This window comes from Rattus norvegicus, chromosome 9, assembly GCF_036323735.1.
Source record: "Rattus norvegicus strain BN/NHsdMcwi chromosome 9, GRCr8, whole genome shotgun sequence".
Classification (NCBI taxonomy): domain Eukaryota; kingdom Metazoa; phylum Chordata; class Mammalia; order Rodentia; family Muridae; genus Rattus; species Rattus norvegicus.
The window spans coordinates 22,072,747-22,096,003 of record NC_086027.1 but is presented as its reverse complement, the minus strand read 5'-3'; the positions used below and the strand labels follow the sequence as shown (position 1 = coordinate 22,096,003).

General features: G+C 42.3%; 1 protein-coding gene and 1 non-coding gene across 5 annotated transcripts in view; one reads left to right on the top strand and one right to left on the bottom strand.

The window, feature by feature from the left end:
• Zfp318 (zinc finger protein 318) overlaps positions 1 to 23,257 on the top strand; it is a 39,276-nt gene that overhangs the window by 4,171 nt on the left and 11,848 nt on the right. For 3 of the 4 annotated variants that reach the window (XR_005489449.2, XR_005489448.2, NM_001427716.1), the window contains 6 exon segments: positions 114 to 265; positions 9,864 to 10,506; positions 11,793 to 13,229; positions 16,303 to 16,402; positions 19,346 to 19,647; positions 21,861 to 22,061. Coding sequence is in view for 2 of the 4 variants with exons in the window: in NM_001427716.1 (NP_001414645.1) it covers positions 114 to 265; positions 9,864 to 10,506; positions 11,793 to 13,229; positions 16,303 to 16,402; positions 19,346 to 19,647; positions 21,861 to 22,061 (2,835 nt within the window). In the remaining 2 variants the exon portion in view is untranslated. 4 annotated transcript variants of the gene reach the window in all.
• Snora38 (small nucleolar RNA, H/ACA box 38) lies at positions 18,008 to 18,132 on the bottom strand. The gene has a single exon (XR_005489586.1). It is a non-coding gene; the product is annotated as a small nucleolar RNA SNORA38 (small nucleolar RNA).

The window sequence follows — 23,257 nt, the reverse complement described above, 5'->3', positions numbered from 1 at the left end:
TAGAATGGTTCCTTACCTTGATACAAAACAATTTTATAAGTAGGGAGAACATTTTGGGGCATAGAGATGCAGTCATGTTGACTACCATATGTTTTTGTTTTAACTTTTTGTAGAGACGTTCTCCTGGTCTGTGTTCTGATTCTTCTTTGGAGCAGAGTTTAAGGATCACAGTTGGCAATGACCACTTCTGTGTTAGCACAGCAGAGCGGCGTCGGCTCAGTGACCGGCTGGGATCTCCAGTGGATGGTCTGGAGGACATGGACAGGTAGGCTTCAGCTATGGCAGATGCACCACACTAGTCCTGAAGGGTAGAGACACTGCTGTTTTCTGGGTGATGTGTTTGAAAGTTGCTGCCAGCACTGAAGTTTTCCGGTGTCTGTCCAGTGGAAGATACAACACTGGAACAGGCTTTCTGAATGGCAAGAGTATGTTGACGTAGATTTTGTTTCTGAATTCAATGTGTGCCAGAAAAAAGAACATCATGGTATAAGTAGAAAGAGAAGCTAAGGGGACATAATCAAATATCAGACTAAAATTTAAGAAGAGCCCCTTAAACAATGAAGTGAAGGTCTTGGACAAAATGGGAAATCTTTGCTTGCTTGCTTGCTTTCCTCCTCTTCTTCCTCCCCCTCTTCTTCACCCTCTTCTTCCTCCTCCTCTTCTTTACCCTCCTCTTCTTCCTCCTATTCTCTTCTTCACCTTCTTCTTCTTCTTCCTCTTCTCTTCTTCATCTTCCTCTTCTTCCTCCTCTTCTTCCTCCTCCTCCTCTTCCTCTTCTTCCTCCTCTTCTTCTTCCTCCTCCTCTTTTTCTTAAGGGATGGTGTCTCCCTGTCTGTTTTGGAACTCAGTCTGTAGACTAGACGGACCTGTACTCAGAGATCCTCTTGCTTCTGCTTCCTGAGTGCTGGGATTAAAGACATGGGCCACTATATTAATTTTTAAAGTTTTCTTTCTGATGGAGGACTTATTTATTTGAGATAATTTTCCTATATAGTCCTGAATGAGTTTGAACTTACAGAGTTCTGCTTCTGCTTCCCACTGCTAGGATTACTTTCGGTAGTCTACTTGGCTTTTTTGAGGGATATGGGGTAGTCTATGTAGCCCTGGCTTGCTGACCTGGAACTCACAAAAATCTTCCTGTCTCTGCTTCCTAAGTGCTGAGATTACAAGTATGACCATAATACTCTACTACAAGAGTAATTTTTAATGATTTTTTTTACCTTATTCAAGCCAGAATATAGATACTGAAAGCATTTAAGTAAATAACATGTAAATAGCATGTGTGTACATTAAATGTCTGAAGCAGTAATAGGAAGTTAGAGATCTTAACATTTTTAAGCGTGATTACTGCTTACAGTTCTCGAGTGCTAAGGAAAAGTAAATAAACTATACAGTGTTGAATAGAGACCTTAATTACTGAAGTTATATATGAGGATTAAATGACTTTATTGCCTCACAAAAGGAAAAAGGTAAGGATGGGAGTGCAGCACAATCTGTTCTACATCTTAGAGCACATTTACCATTGTCTCTGTCTAACACATTGGGATTTTCATAAATGCTCCCAGTAATTAATCAAGGAAATAGTGTTTATTGCAGTAGTGTCGATATTGTGTAGTGTATAGGCAGTGATTGGGACGGCTGCAAGTCTGAGGACAGTGGTGTTTAAAGCTCCAAGGCTGTAGGTGCAGTGGAGCGGGGAGGGCCGTCTTTAACAGCACTGAGGCTTCTGAAGGCAGAGCTGCGGGTATCTGACTGGATTGCTAATTGAGTCAACAGTTCTTACCCTTCCGTCTGCTTCTATTTTGGGAGATGATTGAGTAGGTGGACTGGGGTAGTGGTACAGGGTGTGATTCTCTTCCTTCCTTGCTGGGTTTTGCGGTCTTAGACTGACGTTTCCTCTTTGTTATGCATATATGGTCTGATAACCAACTCTTTTTAAGTTATAGAAAGTGAATTTCCCTTATGAGGTGTTTAGATGTTTCCAGAATCATGTGTTTTAGAGAACGTGAGATAAGGGTCTACATGGGAGCTGTGGGACTGGTTTTTATATTTTTATCACCTGCATGATTGTGGTTTCTTTGTCTTTTCAGGACAGGGTTTTTCTGTGTAGCCTTAGCTATCCTGGAACTCTGTAGACCAGGTTTGCCTCAAACTCAGAGATCAGAGTGCACCATACTGCTAGGCTGTGATTACTTTTCATATGGATAATTACTGTCCAGTAAAATCAGGTTGTAGAGCCATTAGCGAAATTCAGTATGTTTCCTGATGGCAGATCTAGCCTTCAGCTAATTGAACAGATCATTTTCAGAGGCAGAGACATAACTTAGTGGTTAAAACCACTTGGCTGCTCTGGCACAGGACAGGAGTTTAGTTTCTAGAACCCATGTCTAACAACTCACAACCAACTGCAGAGCTGTAACTCCAGATCCAAGGAATCCAGCGTCTACTTCTGGCCCTCAAGGCCAGCTGTACTCAGGTACACATAGCTTTTCACAGACCTTCTATATGTACAGACCTTCCATATGTACACGCCTTCTATATGTACACGCCTTCCATATGTACAGACCTTCCATATGTACAGACCTTCTATATGTACACGCCTTCCATATGTACAGACCTTCCATATGTACACACCTTCCATATGTACAGACCTTCCATATGTACAGACCTTCCATATGTACAGACCTTCCATGTGCACACACCTTCCATGTGCACACACCTTCCATGTGTACACACCTTCCATATGTACACACCTTCCATGTGTACACACCTTCCATATGTACACACCTTCCATGTGTACACACCTTCCATGTGTACACACCTTCCATGTGTACACACCTTCCATATGTAGAGATCTTCCATATGTATACACCTTCCATACGTACACACCTTCCATATGTACACACCTTCCATATGTACACACCTTCCATATGTATGGATCTTCCATATGTAGAGACCTTCCATATCATCTACATACCTTCCATATCTACAGACCTTTTATATCTATAGACCAGACCTTCTATATGCACAGACCTTCACAGCTATTCTAATGCACCATGTTCATTTTATTTCTCAAGACCCCCGTCCCCCAAATTTTTTCTCTTTTATTGAATCTGTCAAGTATTAGGTTTTTAGGTAACAGCCAAGTGACTTAGTTAGGATTTCTGTTATGTTGAAACACCATGACCAAAAGCAAAATTGGAAAGGAAAGGATGGGATTTGGCTTACCTATCCACATTGTAGTCCATCACTGAAGGAAGTCAGGACAGGAACTCAGTCTGGGCAGGACCCTGGAGGCAGGAGCTGATGTAGAGGCTGTGGAAGGGTGTTACTGGCTTGCTTCTCATGACTTGCTTAGTCTGCTTAGCCACGACCACCAGCTCCATCCACCATAGGCTGGGCCCTTCCCCATCAATCACTAGTTAAGAAAATGCTCCACATGCTTGCATGCAGCTCAAAAATATGGAGACATTTTCTTAATTGAGGTTCCGTCTTATGACTCTAGCTTGTGTCAACATAAGAGTAGCCAGCACACCAAGTTATCAAGATTGTGGTCTTACCTTACCAGCCTTCTAGAGGACTGCAACTTATTCTAAAAAGGGAGTGAGAATAGGTTGAGTGGAAAATTCTAAGACACTTGGACACTAAGACACATTCATTCACAGAGTTGTGTATCTATCAGTACAGTACACTCTAGAACATTTCATTATGTCTGGAGGAATCCTTATACACTTACCCTTTACTCCCCTTACCCTTATGTCAGTTCTAGGCAATCTTTAAGTTACTTCCTACTTTATGAATTTGGCTTTTCATATAATGTATGACTCTTTGTGACTAGCTTTTACATGTTTTAAGGTTGATCATGTTTATGGTGTTTCTTTTTATTGCCAATAAATTTCATTGTATGCACATACCAAGTTCTGTTTAGTCACTATCAGTAAGTGGGTGATGGTCATTGGGTTGTCTGTTCTCTCAGTTATTATACACAACTCTACTATGAATGTTGTTATTCAAGCTTCTTGGTGGTTCTCACCCTTCCTAATGCTGCAACCCTGTAATACAGTACTCATGTGCTGACCCCAATCATAGAATTATTTTTAGTGCTACTGTTATAAATTGTAAATATCTGATATGCAAGATACTGATTTTCGACCCCTGTGAAAGGGTCATTCAACCCCCAAAGGGATTGCAGCTATAGGTTGAGAACCACGGCCAGAATAGATATTTATTTTGCTTTTGTGGTATCCCCTGATACTACAAAACTAACCCCAATGCCTGTGTGTGCTAGGCAAACACTGTCATTGAGCTATACCTCTAGCCTTACATTTTAAATTTAATGGAAATTTGTAAACAGACACAAAAAATAGAATAGTATTTGGTGCTAGGAAATGATCAGTAGGAGAGGTGAAAGGGATAAAAAGGAGTAATGGGGGAATATAATCAAAATACATTATTCCTATAGGGAATGTCAATATGTGTTGCTTTATACAACTAATGTATGCTAATAAAAATAATTTTTTAAAAATAAAGACTAAAGTACAGTGAGCCCTCATTCTCCTATTACCCACATCTAATTTTTTTTTTTCCAAGTAGCCCTGGCTGTCTTGGAACTTGATCTGTAGATCAGGCGGGCCTCAACTTAACAGCAATCTACCTGCCTCTGCCTCCCAAGTGCTCCTGAGTGGAGCAAGGTGTGTGCCACCACTGACCAGCAAACCTCTTGTTTTTATATAAACTTCTATTAACTTCACTCCCGAATGATTTTAAATGTGCATATAAGAGCCAGCTGAGTGGTGGTGACTCCACCTTTAATCCTGGCACTTGGGAGGTAGAGGTAGGAGATTTCTGAGTTCGAGGCCAGCCTGGTCTACAGAGTGAGTTCCAGAACAGCCAGGGCTACACAGGGAAACTGTGTCTCAAAAAAACTAAAACCAAAATAAAACCAATTGATCTTAGCCAAGGCGGCTGCTGCTGCTGCTGCTGTTTAAAAACAATCTCACTGTCTAGTCCTTGCTGTCTTGGAACTTAATATGTACTCTAGGCTGGCCTAGAACTCACTTAGATTCTCCTCCTTCTGCCTCCCGATTGTTGGGATTAAAGTTGTGTGCCACCATGTCCAGCTTAGCCAAAGGTTTTAGAGTTTCTGTCACTGTACTGTTCTAGGCTAAAGGCAATTGTGATTTGTTTTTGTTTGTTTGCTTTTGGTTTTTTTCATGACAAGGTTTCTCTGTGTAACCCTAGCTGTCTTGGAACTATCTCTATAGACCAGGTTGACCTTAAATTTACAGATCTGCTTGCCTCTGCCTCCTGAGTGCTGGGATTAAAGCTGTGTGTCACCACTGACTAACAATTGTGATTCTTTTTATTACTCACTTTTTTTAATTTAAAATTTTGTGTGTCTTGAATGTCTACCTGTATGTCTATATACATATGTACCGCTTGCATGTCCAGTGTCTATTTTGGATGCCCTAGAACTGGATTCAGATGGTTGTGAGCTTCTGTATAGGTGCTAGAGACTAAACCCAGATTCTCTGGAAAAATAGCAAGTGCTCATTGAATCATCTTCTTAGCTCTGGAGCTATCTCTTATGACAGCCAGTTCTCTTTTAACCCCTGGGAGTCCTTAAGAAAAAGGATTGAATTTCTAATAAGCATCTGACTCTGGACTATATTTTACATGATAACTTCTGGTTTGTTATTTTCTAACTTTTCTTGGGTCTTCTATTATATCCCCCATTCGCTAGGCAGATTTCTGAGTCTGTACCAAGGCTTTTATGAGGCCCATCTTATCTGTAGCTTCTTGGTAATTAATACCCTGTTAGATCTTGAGTTAATGTTTCATTTGGTGGTGATAGGTACTACTTGTAGTGAGGAGTAGAACATAGGTGACCTTGCTACTATACGTACAGTTTATGGGGTCTTTCTCCTGCACTAACATGAGACTTGTTGGTTGGTTCTTTGGTGATAGTAAACTCATAAACGTTTCTTCCTGAAAATAGGTGTCTTTATATTTGATAGAATAAAATTTTTATTTCAGTGTTTTTTTTTTTTTTCTTTTTTTCGGAGCTGGGGACTGAACCCAGGGCCTTACGCTTGCTAGGCAAGCGCTCTACCACTGAGCTAAATCCCCAACCCTTTATTTCAGTGGTTTTTGATTTCAGAGGTCATTCTTAGTTTATTTTGTTTCGTAATACATTAAAACCTCAAACTTATCCATATCTCTTTCTTTTTTTCGGAGCCGGGGACCGAACCCAGGGCCTTGCGCTTGCTAGGCAAGCGCTCTACCACTGAGCTAAATCCCCAACCCCTCCATATTTCTTTTTAAAAGTAATTTCTGTGGGGCTAAAGAGATGGATCACTGGTTTAGGGGCTGGAGAGATGGTTCAGTGGTTAAGAGCACTGACTGCTCTTCCCGAGGTCCTGAGTTCAAATCCCAGCAACCAGAGGGTGGCTCACAACCATCTGTAATGGGATCTGATGCTCTCCTCTGGTGTCTGAAGACAGCTACAGTGGACTCATATAAATAGAATAAATAAATCTTTAAGGGGAAGAGAATATGAATATGAATGCTGCACTGGCTCTTCTAGAGAGCACCCACATGGCAGCTCATTATCTGTAGCTCTAGTTCCAGGGCATTTGATGCCCACTTCTGGCCTCCAGTGGCACCGCACCATGCTTGCATTTGGTACACAAGACATACTTAAAGGCGAAACATCTATGTACCTAAAAACTTTTTAATATTTTAAAAGGTCATTTTTAAAAGCACAAAAGTTATTAGAAACACTAACAGGGCAACTGTAGAGATAACGCTGTGGCTAAGAACCTACACTGATCTCTCAGGACCTAGATTAGGTTTCTAGCTCTGCTGCCTGTAACTCCAGCTTCAGAGAACCGAAAATTCTGGCTTCCTGGGGGTAATAGAACACATGAACCTACATAAACAAATTAAAATACATCTTTAAAATTTAATAAAGAAACCAATATTAATAATTTTCTCTGGATGGTCATTCATTCTGGATTTTTTATAAAGTTTTCTATGATGTATTTCTATTTCATGTGCATTGATATTTTTTCCTTCATCTATGTCTATGTGAGGGTGTCAGATCCCCGAGATTGGAGTCATAGGCAGTTGTGAGCTGCCATGTGTGTGCTAGGGCCTGAACCCATGTCCTCTAGCAGAGCAGTCAGTGATTTAACCACTAAGTCATCTCTCCAGTCTCAGATTTTATCTTATTTTATTTTATTTTATTTTATTTTATTTTATTTTATTTTATGAGACTAGGTTCCACCTTAAAACTCCGCCTGGCCTAGAACTCATTCTATCCGGTCTGGTCTCAAACTTACAGTGATAATCTTGCCTCAGCTCTCTTCTGAGATGACCTGGTTTCTTTTTCCCTCCTGTCTGTCCCCCTCCCTCCCTCCCTCCCTCCCTCCCTCCCTCCTTTCTTTCTTTCTAGATGAAATTTTATTTCTAAAATTCTAGAAGATCCCTGGCCACCGATAGCTGAGCAGGTAAAAGCACTTGCCAGTAAGCCTGAAGGCCTGAGTTACTTAGAATACACACAGTAGACAGAGAGAACCAACTCCTACAGATTGTCCTGTGAATTCCACACATGTGCTACAGAATACATGTACCCAAATACATAACAGACATGTACATATACAAAAGAAATTTAATGCAGTTTCTAAAAATCCTAAAGGAGCTGGGCAGTGGTGGCACACATAGTTAAACCTGCACTTGGGAGGCTGAGGCAGGCAGATCTCTGCGAGTTTGAGGCCAACCTGGTCTACAAAGCTAGTTCTTTGACAGCAAGGGCTACAGAGAGAAACCCTGTCTAGGAAAACAAAACAAAAAAATCCTAGAGGATCTTTATTTCTATCTACAATTTATATCAGAATCCTGTGATTTGGGTCTTAAAAGCTCTGTGGCCATAGTGCTGCCAAATAGGCTAGAAGGAAAACTACCTCATCCTGAATTTTGATTTTTATGCTGCAAAGGTCTGAGACCTTTGTGTTTCTGAACAATAAGAATACACAGTGAGCTAGAGCATCACGTACTGCTGGGTCCTATAATAGTTATCCAGGCAAGGCAGGAAGGAGCGTGATCAGACCAGTCTTAGTTGTTGTTACAGTGAACTTTCCTGCAGGAGAAATAGGTCAGGCTTGAGTGTGTAGACATGAAGTTGGGATTGGTCCAGCTTAGATGAGTGGGGAGTCTAGGACCTCTTTGACTACTTTCCTAGCTCTTCCTTTAGGAAGCTCCTAAGTGCTTTGTAGAATCTCTGTGGGCTGGAAATACATATGCTCAGTGATAGGTACTTACCTGTTAGATAATGGAGACTCAGATTCTATTCCTTGCACAGCTAAGGAGAGCAAAATAGATTAAGAAATAACCCTAGGACTGGAGAGATGGCTCAGAGGTTAAGAGCACTGGCTGCTGCTCTTCCAGAGGTCCTGAGTTCAATTCCCAGCAACCACATGGTGGCTCACAACCATCTGTAATGGAATCCAACACCCTCTTCTGCTGTGTCTAAAGACAGCTACAGTGTACTTATATAAATAAAATAAATAAATCTTAAAAAAAAAAGAAAGAAAAAGAAACAACCCTAAACCATAGACAAAGCTTGAAGACCATTGTTTTTGAATGTTGTTTTTCAAACTTACAAATCACATACGGATCACCTGGAAATCTCATTAAAATTCAAACTATAGTCCAATAGGCCTGGGATAGAGCTAAGAAACACACTCTCCCCCCTATTTTATATATATAGTTCTTGTCATTCTGTTGTGTTTTTGAGTTAGTGTCCTCTAGCCAATCTGTTCTCAAAAGTTGCTAGAGCCCAGGTTGGTTCTGAACTCAGTACTCTTACCAGTATTACAGATGCTCACCATCATGTCTGTTTAAAATTATTAGGTAATGCCAGGGCTGCTAGTCCTGACAAAGAGCTAGTCAGGTTTTTTGTTATTGTTTTGTTTTTAAATTTTATATTTATGTGTATGGGTGTATGTCTGTACTGTGGGTGTGCATGGTGTCTGAGGAGGAGGCCTGAAAAAGACATTGAATCCCCTGACATTGAAGTTATAGATAGATGGTTGTGAACCACTGGTGCTGTGAGTCAAACCCATGCCCACAGGTCCTCTAGAAGAAAATCCAGTGCTTTTAACCAGTGACCATCTTTCCAATCTGTTTGCTTTTCTATTTTCCAAGACAAGTTTGTAGCCATGGAGCTCAGAGATCAGCCTGCCTCCCTGGTGCTGGGATTAGAGGTGTAGGCTCCTTTACCTGGTCTAGCTAGTCAAGTGTCATTTAGGACTCTCTGTGGCTTTTTAAGGTTTATTTTTACTTTTCACGTGTGTGTGTGTGTGTGTGTGTGTGTGTGTGTGTGTGTGTTTCTGTGTATGTTCATGTGAACACAGGCATCCTCAATCTGAAGAGGCTACCAATCTCCTAAAATTGGAGTAAGACATTGTACATGGGTACTGGAACTAAACTTGGGTCTGGTAGAAGATAGTATACACCGATGAACCATTTTTTTTTGACTCTCTGTGATGGCTTTGTATCTCCTGAGCTCTGGTGTATGTGATATTCTATGTCCTCAGGCTAATTTAAAAGCAGCCTAAGAATTCTGTTAGCTGTACTAGTAGTAGCACCTCTTGATTAGCGTCTAAAGCTGCTTGTGACATTTCCTGACCCCGAGAGAGGGAGAGGAAATGTTTCGTGTGTAATCTGTCTTTGGATTTCATAATTATTTACTTTTGCTTTAAGAATTCTATGGTCTTCTTACTAAATTATATTATCCTAGCATTGTCCAGCCTTTTTCTCTCCAAGTTCAATATATTCAGTGATGTTGTTTCTTTCCTCAGGGATGACCTGACTGATGATTCTGTCTTCACTCGAAGCTCCCAGTGCTCTCGGGGACTTGAACGATATATTTCTCGGGAGGAAGGGCCACTTAGTCCCTTCTTGGGACAACTTGATGAGGACTACCCAACAAGAGAAACTTTTCTGAATCGATCTGAGTATAGTCCCCAGAGCCGTTGTCATGATGAACTGTTGAGGGGAACAGAACGGAACAGAGACAAACTTAAAAGCTCTTCCTATTCTGTACGATCTGAGGAGAGAAGCAGGGAGGCCAAAAGGCCCCGTTATGATAACCTAGAGAAGGCCCATAGCACAGGAGGGGATCACTCAGGTTTTACTTCTGGGACTCGAAACTATCGACAGCGAAGAAGCAGCCCAAGCCCTAGGTTTCTCGACCCTGAGTTCCGAGAACTGGACCTTGCCAGGCGAAAGCGAGAGGAAGAGGAGGAGCAAAGTAAGAGCTTGAGTCAAGAGCTAGTGGGTGTTGATGATGGTCAGACTGGCTGCTCCATCCCTGGGTTGTCAGGTGTCCTAACAACAGCAGAGCCTGGATATTCTTTGCATCGATCTGAGGAAATACCTGTGATGCCCAAGAAGTCCATTCTGAAGAAACGAATTGAAGTGGACATGAAGCCGTCCTTGCAGGTCTCTGCTGAGTTTCTGTAACACTGCTGTGCTGACACTTTAGGCGTCACAGTGAGCAGCCCCGTTTAGGACTCTCAGACTGTAGGCTCATCACCAAGGCCTTCTGCCGCCAGGTTGCTTTCTAAATGCATTTTAGAGTTTCCGCCTTGGTCTTTTTCCTTCTTTAAATGTAGTAGCACTATAGGAATCTCTGAATGTGAATTTCTTATAAATGAAGCTTGAGGGCAAAGGACAAGATAATCCTGTTTTGTTTGTTTTGTTTTACTCTCTTTAGGAGAAGACAACTTAGGAGTTTTAGGCCATTAGACTAGAAATGAAATGATTCTGTTTTGGAACCATCAACTTCCTGTGTACATTTTAGAGAAATAACATTCCTGGCCTTGACTTTGTTTCTCCTTCCTATGAAAAGACAGTCAGGCAACAGTACTAGTTTGACTAAAGGCTTTTGAGCAAGTACTGAGGAAGCACTTAGAGAAACAAAAAGAGGCCAATTAGTTAGAGTTCTAGAGTTTCCTGTCTCCAGAGTAGTCTGACTTGTGTGTTTTTTTCTTTTGGTCATCAATAAATAGGAAAACAAGTTGGGTGGAATGGCACACACCCATAGTCCCAGCAGCTGAGAGACTAGTACATGGTCTCAAGGACCGACTGTTAGAGCACATTGAGAGTTAAGGTCAGCCTGAGCTACATAGGGCTGGGGCAAACCTGATGGCCTGAGTTTAATTCCCAGACCCTAACTCCTGAAAATTCACACATACACAGTGCTCATGTGTGTCTGTATATTTACCTGCCTCTCTCCTTCCCTCTCTTCCTCCCCTCCCCTTCCCTCCCTCCCTCCCACACCCACACATTGGTCATACCTGTCCATATATTCACACACACCCCTCCCCCCCATGCTCATGCATACATGTGCTTACGTTCCTCCCCTGCACACACTGCTGCTGTGCACCCATATAGTCAGACACCTCTCACTCCCACAACAACAACGACAATACAGTTCTTAAAAAATAAAAGCAAAACAAGCTAGAAAATGGCTAAAATCCTTTTAAATTCAAATTCCTTGATAAGGACAAAAGCGCACGGGTAACGGTCCAGATCACTCAGTTACTGAGTTCCTCTTTCTCCTTCTCTAGCAGAGAGCATTGGAGGGAGGACTTGTTTCTTGAACTTAGCTAATATCACTTTTCTTTTTGTCTATACATATTTCCCCTATTCAGGAAGTGTTTATCTCAGTTACTCGTGCTCCGTGATGCCTCACAGATGCTAAATCAGCGTGTTTGTGTTTGCAGCTTGAGAGCTTTTCCAGCGGCACCAGCTCCTGTGAGGATCGCCCTCTGTATTCTGAACACTCACCTCTTCCACTGAGTGACGCTATTGCTGCTTTTACTTCAGAAATTGAAAACAAGGGGACTACAGTGGAGGCTGACTTGAAGGAGCCTCAGAGTAACCTATACCAGTGGGGTCCCCTCCGTGAGATACCTAAAGACAACAGTGAAAAATTTGACAGTTTTCTGTGCTTTAAGGAAAAATTGGACTTGAAGGCTGAGGGACTGGAGCAACAGACAGACTTCTTACTGCCCCATGAGAGAGCTAGCCAGGATGGCAGTGGCTTTTCTCGAATTCTGAGCATGTTGGCTGATCCTACCAGTACACAGGAAAAAAGAAGACGTAGCTTCCCAGATATAGAGGATGAGGAGAAATTTCTCTATGGGGATGAAGAGGAGGAGGATATAAAGTCAGAGTCTCCACCTAAGTCCCTGGAGGACGCAGAGAGTACAGGTACAAGACAGAAGTCAAACTCTCTACCCTCAACTCCAGCCGTAAAGCTAGAATCACTAGAAGAGAGCAATCCAGAATATGCCAAGATTCATGACTTGCTTAAGACCATAGGGCTGGATATTGGAGTAGCAGAAATTGGTAAATTGGCTGCACGCACCCAGGAAAGACTTCATGGCAAGAAACCATCATCACGCTCCTCAGCTGACCGACGTTCGTCAGCTGACCGACACTTTTCAGCTGACCGCTGTTCCTCAGTTGACCATAGTTTCACAACTGATTGGCACTCATCAGATCCTCACAGACCAGAGAGTAGGGAAGCACATCACAGCAGTACTCAGTCCCCAGAAGTTTCTCATCCACACCCAGCTTCCCTGGTGGATTCTTACTTACGCACAAAAAATAGCCCTCCATTCCTTAAGTCTGACCGTCCAGTGGGTCATGTTTCAGGAGCAGAGGTAGTTGGCAGTGGGTTCCAGTCATCTGTTGCTGTTCGCTGCATGTTGCCATCAGCCCCATCTACCCCAATTAGACTTCCTCACTCTGCCGCTTTATCTCAGTTTCATATACCAAGGGCCTCTCAGTTTGCTGCAACTCGGATATCTCCAAATTATCAGGGAACTGTCATTCCCCCTGCCTCTTTTGATGCTTACAGGCACTACATGGCATACGCAGCCTCAAGGTGGCCTATGTATCCTGCCTCTCAGCCCCCAAGCCACCCTTTATCTGACCCACACAGGCTAATACCAGTAACCAAACAAGCTACTCGAAGTCGTCCCAATCTCCGGGTGATCCCCACTGTGACTCCTGCAAAGCCCAAACAAGAAATACCAGTACTAGGCTCCATTTCTGTGAAGCGAATTCCTGTTCGCGTGTCCATTCCATCGCTCATAAGATATAATCCAAAGAAGATCTCCGATGAGAAGAACCGTGCCTCGCAGAAGCAGAAGGTAAATGTCAGCTCTAGTCCTCTTATGCCTGACTTTGCTATTTTATCAGGGTAGTTTGTACCTGTTTGTTTAGAGGGGGTAAGAATGTATAAGGCATTTGTGTTTACATCATTATCCAAGTATGTATGCAATAGCCCCGTGAGCTTCTCCTGTTTTGTCACTCACGAAACAAAAAGTCTGACCATTACATCCCGCTCTGAAGGCTGACCTTTTTTCTCCTGTCAGTGGTCTGAAGACACTGATGGCAGAGGCTTCAAACCTTAAAGTGTCTTACAGTCTCGTCTTTTATCCATTTTAAAGAAATTTAGTTCTTGGAAGACAAAAACTATTTTAATTTTCTATGGTGTTCAGATATTTTGAACTTCAACCTTAAATTTCATTGACAGTCTTAACTTTAAATGAAGACAAAACTTTAAGGAAAAAAAATATTTAGAGACTGAGTGCTCCCCCCTCCACCCCTCACGCCCTCCCCGCCTCCCTGGGAACTTACTCTAGACCAGGCTGGCCTTGAACTCAAAGAGATCTGCCTGCTCCTGTTTCCCGAGTGCTGGGATTACAGGTGGGCTTGAAAAATCAGTGTGAAGGCAACACTCTCAATTCTTTTTTTTTTTTTTTTTTAAGATTTATTTATTTATTATATATAAGTACACTGTAGCTGTCTTCAGACACACCAGAAGAGGGCATCGGATCTCTTTACAGATGGTTGTGAGCCACCATGTGGTTGCTGGGAATTGAACTCATGACCTCTGGAAGAGCAGTCGGGTGCTCTTAACCGCTGAGCCATCTCTCCAGCCCCAACACTCTCAATTCTTTTTCTTTGACTTTATTTATGTATGCATAGACGCATATTTCTGTCTGCCTGGATGCTCATGTCCCAGAAGAGGGCATCAGATCTTATTACAGATGGTTGTGAGCCACTGTATGCTTGCTGGGAATTGAACTCAGGACCTCTGGAAGAGCAGCCAGTGCATTTAAATACTGAGCCATCTTTCCAACAGTGGGCACATTCTCTTTAAGAGTCTTACACTAAGTCAGACTGATAATACATGGCTTTTCTCATTTGCCTAGTAGAGACAAACCATATTTGATTTTTTTTTTCCGGTTAGCTGGTAGTAATATGATTAAAAGATCATAAAATTTAGGACAGCTATATCTGTTTTTTGTTTCTTTGTTTATTTTGAGACCAGGATCTTGCTATATATTCCTGGCTGACCTAGAACTCTCAGTGTAGACTAGACTAGCCTCTAATTCAAAGGGTCTACCTGACTCTGTCTCCTTAGTTCTGAGAAATGCATATGCCACCATACACAATCTATGTCTACACTTTAAATTTACTCTGACTTGTGTAACCTTGGGTGAGGCCTTTAAAGATTCTTTTTAGTTTTAATTTAAGAATTTATTTACTTTATGTGTTTGGGTGATATATATCTGTGCACTATATGTGTGCCTGATATTTTAGAGACCAGAGAGGGTTCCGATCCTCTGGACTGCAGAGTTATAAGCAATTGTGACCCGCTTTGTAGGTGCTATGAATAGGCAGAACACAGGTTTTCTAGAAGAGCAGTCTGGTTTTTTTTTTTGTTTGTTTGTTTTTTTGTTTTTGTTTTTTGGTTCTTTTTTTCGGAGCTGGGGACCGAACCCAGGGCCTTGTGCTTCCTAGGCAAGCGCTCTACCACTGAGCCAAATCCCCAACCCCGAGCAGTTTGTTTTTAACCACCAAGTTACCTCTCCAGCCCCAAGATTTATCTTTAATTATGTACGTAAGTTCCTGTCTGTCTGTGGACTTGTGCACATGTGGACAGGTGCCCAGCAAGTGCAGACGAGGATGTGGAATGCCCTGGAACTGCAGTTACAGGCAGTGTGAGCCGCATGATGTGGGTGCTAAGAACTGAACTCAGGTTCTCTGCTAGAGCAGCACCTGCTCCTCACTGCTGAGCACCTCTAGCCCCACGGTAGCTGACCACTGTTGGTGCTGTAAAACTGAGACAGTGTTGTGGAGTTGAAATAGCATGAAATAGATAATACAGCTAATACAAGTCGCGCAGGTCCACATCAGTCCTTTTCTTTATGTTTCCGTCTGGGTTCAGTCTATCCAGTGGTGCTGTCAGTGGCTTTAGGTACCTTCTACTTGAAACCTTTCTTGGTAGCATAGTTGTGAGGAAGAGGATAAATTGTGGCTTTGAGCTTGTGTTTGAACAAAGTGTCATTTTGACTACAAAGCTTCTGTGTGCAGGCATGTGAACTTCGGGTGAAGGAGTTTTGTTTTGAGGCCAGGTCTTGCTCTGTGGACCTAGCTGTCCTGGAGCTTGTTATGTGTACCAGACTAAGCTGGAACTTACTCCAGTCTTTTGCAGACACCTCCTAAGTGCTAGGATTTAGAAGTGTGTGCCACTACACTGGGCTTTAAGTTTAAGATTCAAGCACAAGTGCTAAATAGGGAGAAAAGGAGGGTGTTGGAAGCTGAGGAGCTCCTGTCAACACAGAAACACAGTTTTCAAGGGGAATAATTTGTTTTGTAACCAGAGTGAGTTCCATCGTCCAGGAATACAAGTACCAGGTTCCACTGTAGATGTAGATACATGAGGTGTGTGTTTTTATTTTTTTTTTTTTTGGTTTGTTGTTTTGCTTTGTTTTGTAACAGCCCTGGCTATCTAGAATTTGCTTTGTAGACCAGACTGGCCTCATATTCACAGAGATCCACTTGCCTCTTCTTCCCAAGTGCTGGGGTTGAAGGTGTACACCACCACTGGCTGGCCTCAATGATGTTCTTAGCATTTGAACTGATGAAAATTCTGGTCTGCTAAGAATACATGGTTGTATGGTTTTGATAGTCACAAGGATATTAGACCAGACAGTCCCATAGGTGTGAGCTGTAGTTGACTTTCAGAGGGAGTAAAACTAGCTCATAGTGGTAGAGTTCTTCTGGTCTTAACGTTTTGACTCTGTGAGCTTGGCGTTCAGTCATGTGCTCTTATAGTCTTTAACACAGCTGTAGCTGCTCTCTCCACCCTCCCTGCCCTCCCACCCTGTCTTGGGAGCTTCAGGTCACACTCTCTCCATGTTTATTGTACAGGTTATTGAGGAGAGAGAGAGACTGAAAACCGAGCAGGAAGCCCGGCAGAAGAAAATGTTTTATCTCAGAACTGAGTTGGAGCGGCTCCATAAGCAACAAGGTATCAGACAACTCCTTTGTATGGCGGCTTTGTTGAGCAGTAGATTCGCATGGAGAGATATTAGTACTTAGAATCAGTGAAAACAATTTGGGCATAAACCTGGAGAAAAGTTGTAATACTCATGCAAAGACTCCTCGGGTAGTCCTCTCAAGTTATTAATTATTTTACCATGTATTCTGTTCTTATTCACTCTCTTCCCCTTTCTTCCTCCATTTGTATTCGAGTGTGTAATTTGTTGTTGTTGTTGCTTTTGTTTATTGAGTCAGGCTTTCTCTGTGTAGCCCTGGCTGTCCTAGAACTCACTTTGTAGGTCAGGCTGGCATTGAACTTAGAGAGTCTCCTGCTTCTGCCTCCAAGTGCTGGGCTTAAAAGTGTTTGCCACCATGCCTGCCACTAAGTGTGTAATTTTTCCTGAACTCTTTTAGAGAAAGTTGTAGATATGATACCCTTGAGAACTTCAGTATATATTTCCAAATAATAATTCACGTATGCAATACACTAATCAAAACCAGAAAATTATGGATAAGGTGATGATGGTTCAGGGCTACAGCAAGTGTGAGCATCTGAGTCTGGGTTCTGAGAACCCACAGAGAGTTAGATGCAGTGGCACACGCCTGTGATCTCAGCATCTCTATCTTGAGATGGGAGGCAGAAACAAGAGAGTCCCCAGAAGCCTGCTGTATGTAGCAAAAGAGGTCTCAAGCAAAATGGAAGATGGGGGGCTAACACCCAAGGTTGTTGCCCTTTGACCTCCACTCCAGTAAGATGTGTATGCCTGTACTCACACATAGGAACATATGCACACACATACACACATGTAAAAAGTTTGTTTGTCTGTTTGGTTTATTGAGACAAGATTTCTCTGTGTAACAGTGCTGGCTGTCTTGGAACTCTCTTTGTAGACCAGGGTGACCTCAAACTCACAGAGATCCACCTGCCTCTGTATCCCCAGTGCTGGGATTCAAGGCGTGTGCCACCATGCCCAGCTGCAAAAAGATTTTTAAAATTAGGAAATTAATCGTACTATCTAGCCTAGCAATCTTATTTATATTTTACTAATTGTTTTATTACTGTCCTTTATAGAAAAAGAAATTGAAAGGTTATCCATCATGCTCAGTTGTCTGTTAGTCTTTCCCCTTTTAATAACAATAGTTTCTGAGCCACCCTAGTCATAATTTGATATTTTAGAAAAGGTCATGTATTTTATAGAATATCTCATAATTTTAGTTTATCTGATGTTTATGATTGACTTTAGGCATTTTTGGTAAGACTATAACAAAAGGAATGCCAAATTCATGACAGGAGTATCTTGGGAAATCTTTGAGACTGTGGTAAAAGTCACTCGTAAAGCTTCTTCCCACCACTTTTTTTTTTTTTTTTTTTTTGGTTCTTTTTTTCGGAGCTGGGGATCGAACCCAGGGCCTTGCGCTTCCTAGGCAAGCGCTCTACCACTGAGCTAAATCCCCAACCCCTTCTTCCCACCACTTTAATTAATGTTTCTAACCTGCAAACCTTACTTTGATGGTTGTTGAGTGATTTTTTTTTCATTTTTGTTGTTCCTTCTTTGTAGTGGATTCCTGTTTTGTTTGTTTGTTTTAATTGCTCCTCTGTGGGATCCTGAGCCTGTGGGGCAAGGTGGTCCCAGACCTTTCCAAATCCACCATATTTCTTTGCTTCCAATTCTTACATGGCCAAGGACAGGGAACCAAAAACACGCCTTTGCAGGAGGATGGGTTTCTGTTTCAATGAGGAACTTCTAACCCTTGTCCCAATTTGTTTAGTCATTTGTGTGAGTATGTGTTCATTCAGTGATAGTAGGTTATCATTGTCATTGTCATTGTTTACTTACATGCTCCACGTTGCCCAAATTTAGCTGGCGGGAGCCATGTTGAGTGGACTATAGTGTCCTTTCTGTGTCCCCTCATCATTTTGGAGAGCTTTCTCTTTAGCCCACAGTGTTCTGGGATACCTTACTTTATATGTCGTTCCCTCTCTCCTCCTCTTCTCTTATTTTTGTTGTTTGTTTGTTTGTTTGTTAGAGAAAGGGTTTCTCTGTGTAACAACCCTGGCTGTCCTGGAACTCCAACTGTAGACCAGACTGGCATTGTTGTTTTTTATTTTTTGTGAACAAGCTCTCATGTAACCCACACTAGCCTCATATTCACTGTGTAGCTCAGGAGGATTTTGAAATCCTGATACTCCTGTCTGCATCTTCAAAGTAGTGGGATTCCAGACATGTGCTATTTCTTCTGTTTCTTCATCTGTGCTTTTAAGAATTCACATATGCAGTGAAAGAAAAAAAATGCTTCTAAACACTGCAACTGGATAATAGTATGAAAGGGTAGAGAACAGAAAAAGATAATTGTTTCTGTCTGAAGCTGTGTTGCGTAAGATGAAAAGCTTACTTATTTTATTCCATAAGGGTTGATCCATGAATCAACTTGAAAACAAGAAATAATATTAGGCATCAAGTCATTACACAAACTGGTAGAATGTTCTTAAATTAGATGAGGTCAGATCATCTGTTTGGGAGACACGTACGTCCCGACCTGCCTATGTGTGACACCCGGGAGAGTCCCCAGGGTCCCCGAGGTCCTGCCCGTCAGCCTGACCTGATTATCATTGTCCACAAGAGAATGTGCTTTCTTGCCTTCACCTTTACTGAGACTTCCTCACACTAACCCCATATGAAAAGTGTTACTTGCTTTTAAGGTTTTTGGTACAAAATGATTTTGTAACCATACAGCTTTATAAATTGCTACTTATAAATTTTAAAAAATGAATTTTTTTTCTTTTCTTTTTTTCGGAGCTGGGGATTGAACCCAGGGCCTTGTGCTTGCTAGGCAAGCGCTCTACCACTGAGCTAAATCCCCAACCCCAGAAAATGAATTTTTTTAGTTTGTCATTTCTTAGATTTCTTTTGGTAAACATTTGACCATTCAGGGGAGATGTTGCGTAAGAAGCGAAGGGAGAAGGATGGTCACAAAGACCCCCTTCTGATGGAGGTGAGCCGGCTGCAGGAGGGTATCATGAAGGACATCGCAGAGCTGCACAAGGAGACAGAAGAAGCGGGAAAGAAACAGTCTGAGCTGGACAAGGTGGCCCAGATCTTGGGAATTGACATCTTTGATAAATCTCTGAAATCTGCAAATGACAGTAAAGAGTCTACAGAGAAGCCTGAGAAAGAAAAATCTAAGAGCCCAGAAAAAGAGCTGTCACCCTCAAACCCTTCCTCTAACAACAAGGTAGGGACCAACTTTTGGGTTATTTTTTAGCCCCTTTGGACTGCTATCGGGGGGTTTTGAGGATTTCACTATGACTCACATTTGTTTTGTTCACAGACTCTAGGCTCTGGGGACTGGGATTAAGGCGCACACCAGCACAGTCACTGCTACAGCGTTCTCAGTCCTCTTCACACGCCAGTCATCGTGATGCACACCTTCCCTAGGCCTCACTGCATTCCTCTGCACTCTTGTTCACTGTAATTCATCTACCCAAATTCTCATTTCCTGAACACCTTTTCCCCACCCTCATGACTACTTCATATAAACAGAAGCATTTATTATTGGTGAGATGGCTCAGCAGGTAGAAGAATGCTTTACAGAATTGGATGGCTCTAGTTCAGTTCTCAGAGCCTGCAAAAAGTAGGATTCAGTATCATGAGTCTGCATCCAGCACTCCTAAGACAGGGCGGGCAGAAACAGAAGAGTGAGCCCGAGTTACAGGCCCACCAGCCTGCATACACACCCAAGGCAAGGACTGACTCCAGAAGTTGTCCTCTGTTCTCCAAACACATGCCCTGGCACACATGAACCTGCATGCGCACGCGCGCGCGCGCGCGCGCACACACACACACACACACACACACACACACACACACACACACACACTCTAAAAATTAGACTTGTTAAAGGTCTTAACTTGTACTGGTGACTTTTAGGCAGTTTAGGAAGATCTGGTCTTATTCCTTTCCATCAATCCATAGAAATGGCTGTCTGCTTTATCCATGTGCAGCACTGGCTTTCCAGGACACATAAGAAAAGTGATTACTGACTTCTTATTTTCTTCATACTCTTAACTTGCTGGCTATCTTTTACATTATGTTTCTCTTTCTAGCCACCATTTGGTTTTGAATGCAGCATGTCTGTCTGCACAGGTCATGTATTCAGCATCTCCTAAAGGTGCAGTGCGTGACTCCTCCCCACCGTGGTCTCCAGCTTTTCTCCAAGGCAGTCAGAGCTTCCCACAGTCTTGAAATCATCTTTTTTTTTTTTTTTTTTTGGTTCTTTTTTTCGGAGCTGGGGACCGAACCCAGGGCCTTGCGCTTGCTAGACAAGCGCTCTACCACTGAGCTAAATCCCCAACCCCTTGAAATCCTCTTTAAAACATTGCATATGGGGGTTGGGGATTTAGCTCAGTGGTAGAGCGCTTGCCTAGCAAGCGCAAGGCCCTGGGTTCGGTCCCCAGCTCCGAAAAAAAAGAAAAAAAAAAAAAACATTGCATATGTATGTGTGTGTGATATATATAGTATATATGTATGTACACATATATACTTACATTCATTCAGGTGTGTATAATATGTAATATACACACATATATATGTATATGTACATACATATGATTATATGTGCATACATAATATATACACATACATAGTTACATTTATTTAGCGGTGTGTGCACATGCGAGGTGGACAGAGGACAACTTGTAGGAGTCGCTGCTCTCTTTCCACTTGGTTTTTGAGGCAGGTCTCAGTGTCTCTGCCGTGACCCATGAGCATGGCATGTCTCCAGTCTCCACTGCCACCTCACCTTATGAGGGCTGGGATCCATATGTGCGACACCAGCCTCGCCCTTCACATGGGTTCTGGAAATCAAACTCAGTTCATCAGCTTGAGTGTAATCCGATCATTTCGCTGACCTCATAGGATCTTGATAATTCTTTTTTAGAAATTTTTCTAAAATATCTCTAAAAACTCTCTAAAATATATATCTAAAGGATATATAAGTAGCTTAATAATTCTTTTTTACGTGTATGGATATTTTGGCTACACGTATATATGTGCACCACATGGATACCGTGTCCACAGAGGCCAGAAGAGGAGTTACAAGCAGTTGTGAGCGGCCATGTGGCTATTGGAATTGATCCCTGGTCCTCTACAAGAACAGCCAGTGCTCTTAAAAGCCATCTCTCCTGCCCTAGCAGTTACATTCTTGTTGTGAAAGAACTGTCGTGCCTAATTCATTTTCTTGGCCTTTGAATATAGGTTCTATTAAGATTCTCCCTATCTTATATAGCTTTTTATATTACACACTAGACATATGGTCATAATTCCTATGGTCCTGATTCCTATGTCCATGGTTCCTATGATTGTGACCACCTGCTTTTTTGAGAGTAGATAAATCTGGACTGCCTTGATTTTTTTTTTTTTTTTTACAAGTGTAGTTTTTCTCTCTAGGAATCAAAAGTAAATGAAAAGTCCTATATTAAGAGCCCTAGTTCTACTGAAATCCTCCAACCAACTGCTAAGCACCCTGATGAGCCTGTCGCTGCTTATGAGTATTATGATGCTGGCAATCACTGGTGCAAAGACTGCAACACCATCTGTGGGACCATGTTTGACTTCTTCACCCATATGCACAATAAGAAGCACACACAGGTAGGTATCCTGACCACTGTTGTTTCTACTTTCACCCTCTTCCCCTCCAACCTCTGTGCTCCCATCTGCATTACGAAGCTGGAAAAGGAAACATTCTCAAAAGGGCAGGAGCCCAGTCTGAAGAGCCAAGCGTTAACAACAAAGGAGATGCCATCCCTAGGGCTCAGTTCAGGGGACCTACTATTACTAAACACCATATGAGTGTAAGTGAGGCTTCTCTCTCTTTTGATTCCTTGAGTACCTGAATTTTTATTTATCCTTTTCTAGCACTTGAGCTAACATGTTTTTACCTTTTCCACAGGTGATTCCGTTTAAACAGTTGGCAGAGTTGGTGGGTGGGGGTGGGTAGCTAAGAACTGCTGGTTCCCTGGTCTGATATTTAGGGAAGAAAAAGAGAGAAAAGTGGGTCATTGAGATTTTAGTGCTGTTGTGTGAGCGCCTCTGCCTCTTGCAAATAGACACTGGATCCCTACAACAGACCTTGGGCTTCAAAGACCCAGAGCGAGGCTAAGCAAGACACAGTAAAGCGAACTGACAAGATAACTGTTCCTGCAAAAGGTAGGCTTCCTCCCTTCCTGCTTTTCCAACTAAAATCCACTCAACTAAAATAGGTTTGAAGTGTTTTTATTAAGAAGTTAGATGAGAAGTTGAATATCTTTAAAATTGTGTTTACAAGTAGTCAGTGCCCCAGGTTGAAATGGTCACTGCCCTGACTTAGTACCTACATGGGCGCTCTCCTCATGCAAATAAGTGAGTTTGCTATTGAGGAGCATGGTGCTAAATCTCTTCTAAGATGCTTGCTGCTTGTTAGACCTTAAGGAGTGGATTTGGCATAGGGTGCTACTGGTTTAACCAGGTGAGGCAGTGTTCCCAAGTGGTAAAAGGAATAGTTGCATGGAGGTAAAAACCTTAGGTTAGAAAGAGTATGTCCTTGGGATTTAGCTAAAAGCCACTTCTGACTCCAAAGTGGGTATGGTCATCTTATTGCAGAATAGTGATGCCATTTGCCTCTGGTTTCTGTCATCCTTGATGGAAAAGGCTGCTTCCTCTTTTCTATTTCTTTTAGGCTCTGAGTTTCTGATTCCTATCACTGGGTTTTACTGCCAACTTTGTGAGGAATTTTTGGGGGACCCAATTTCTGGAGAGCAGCATGTCAAGGGTCATCAGCACAATGAAAAATACAAGGTTGGTCTTTG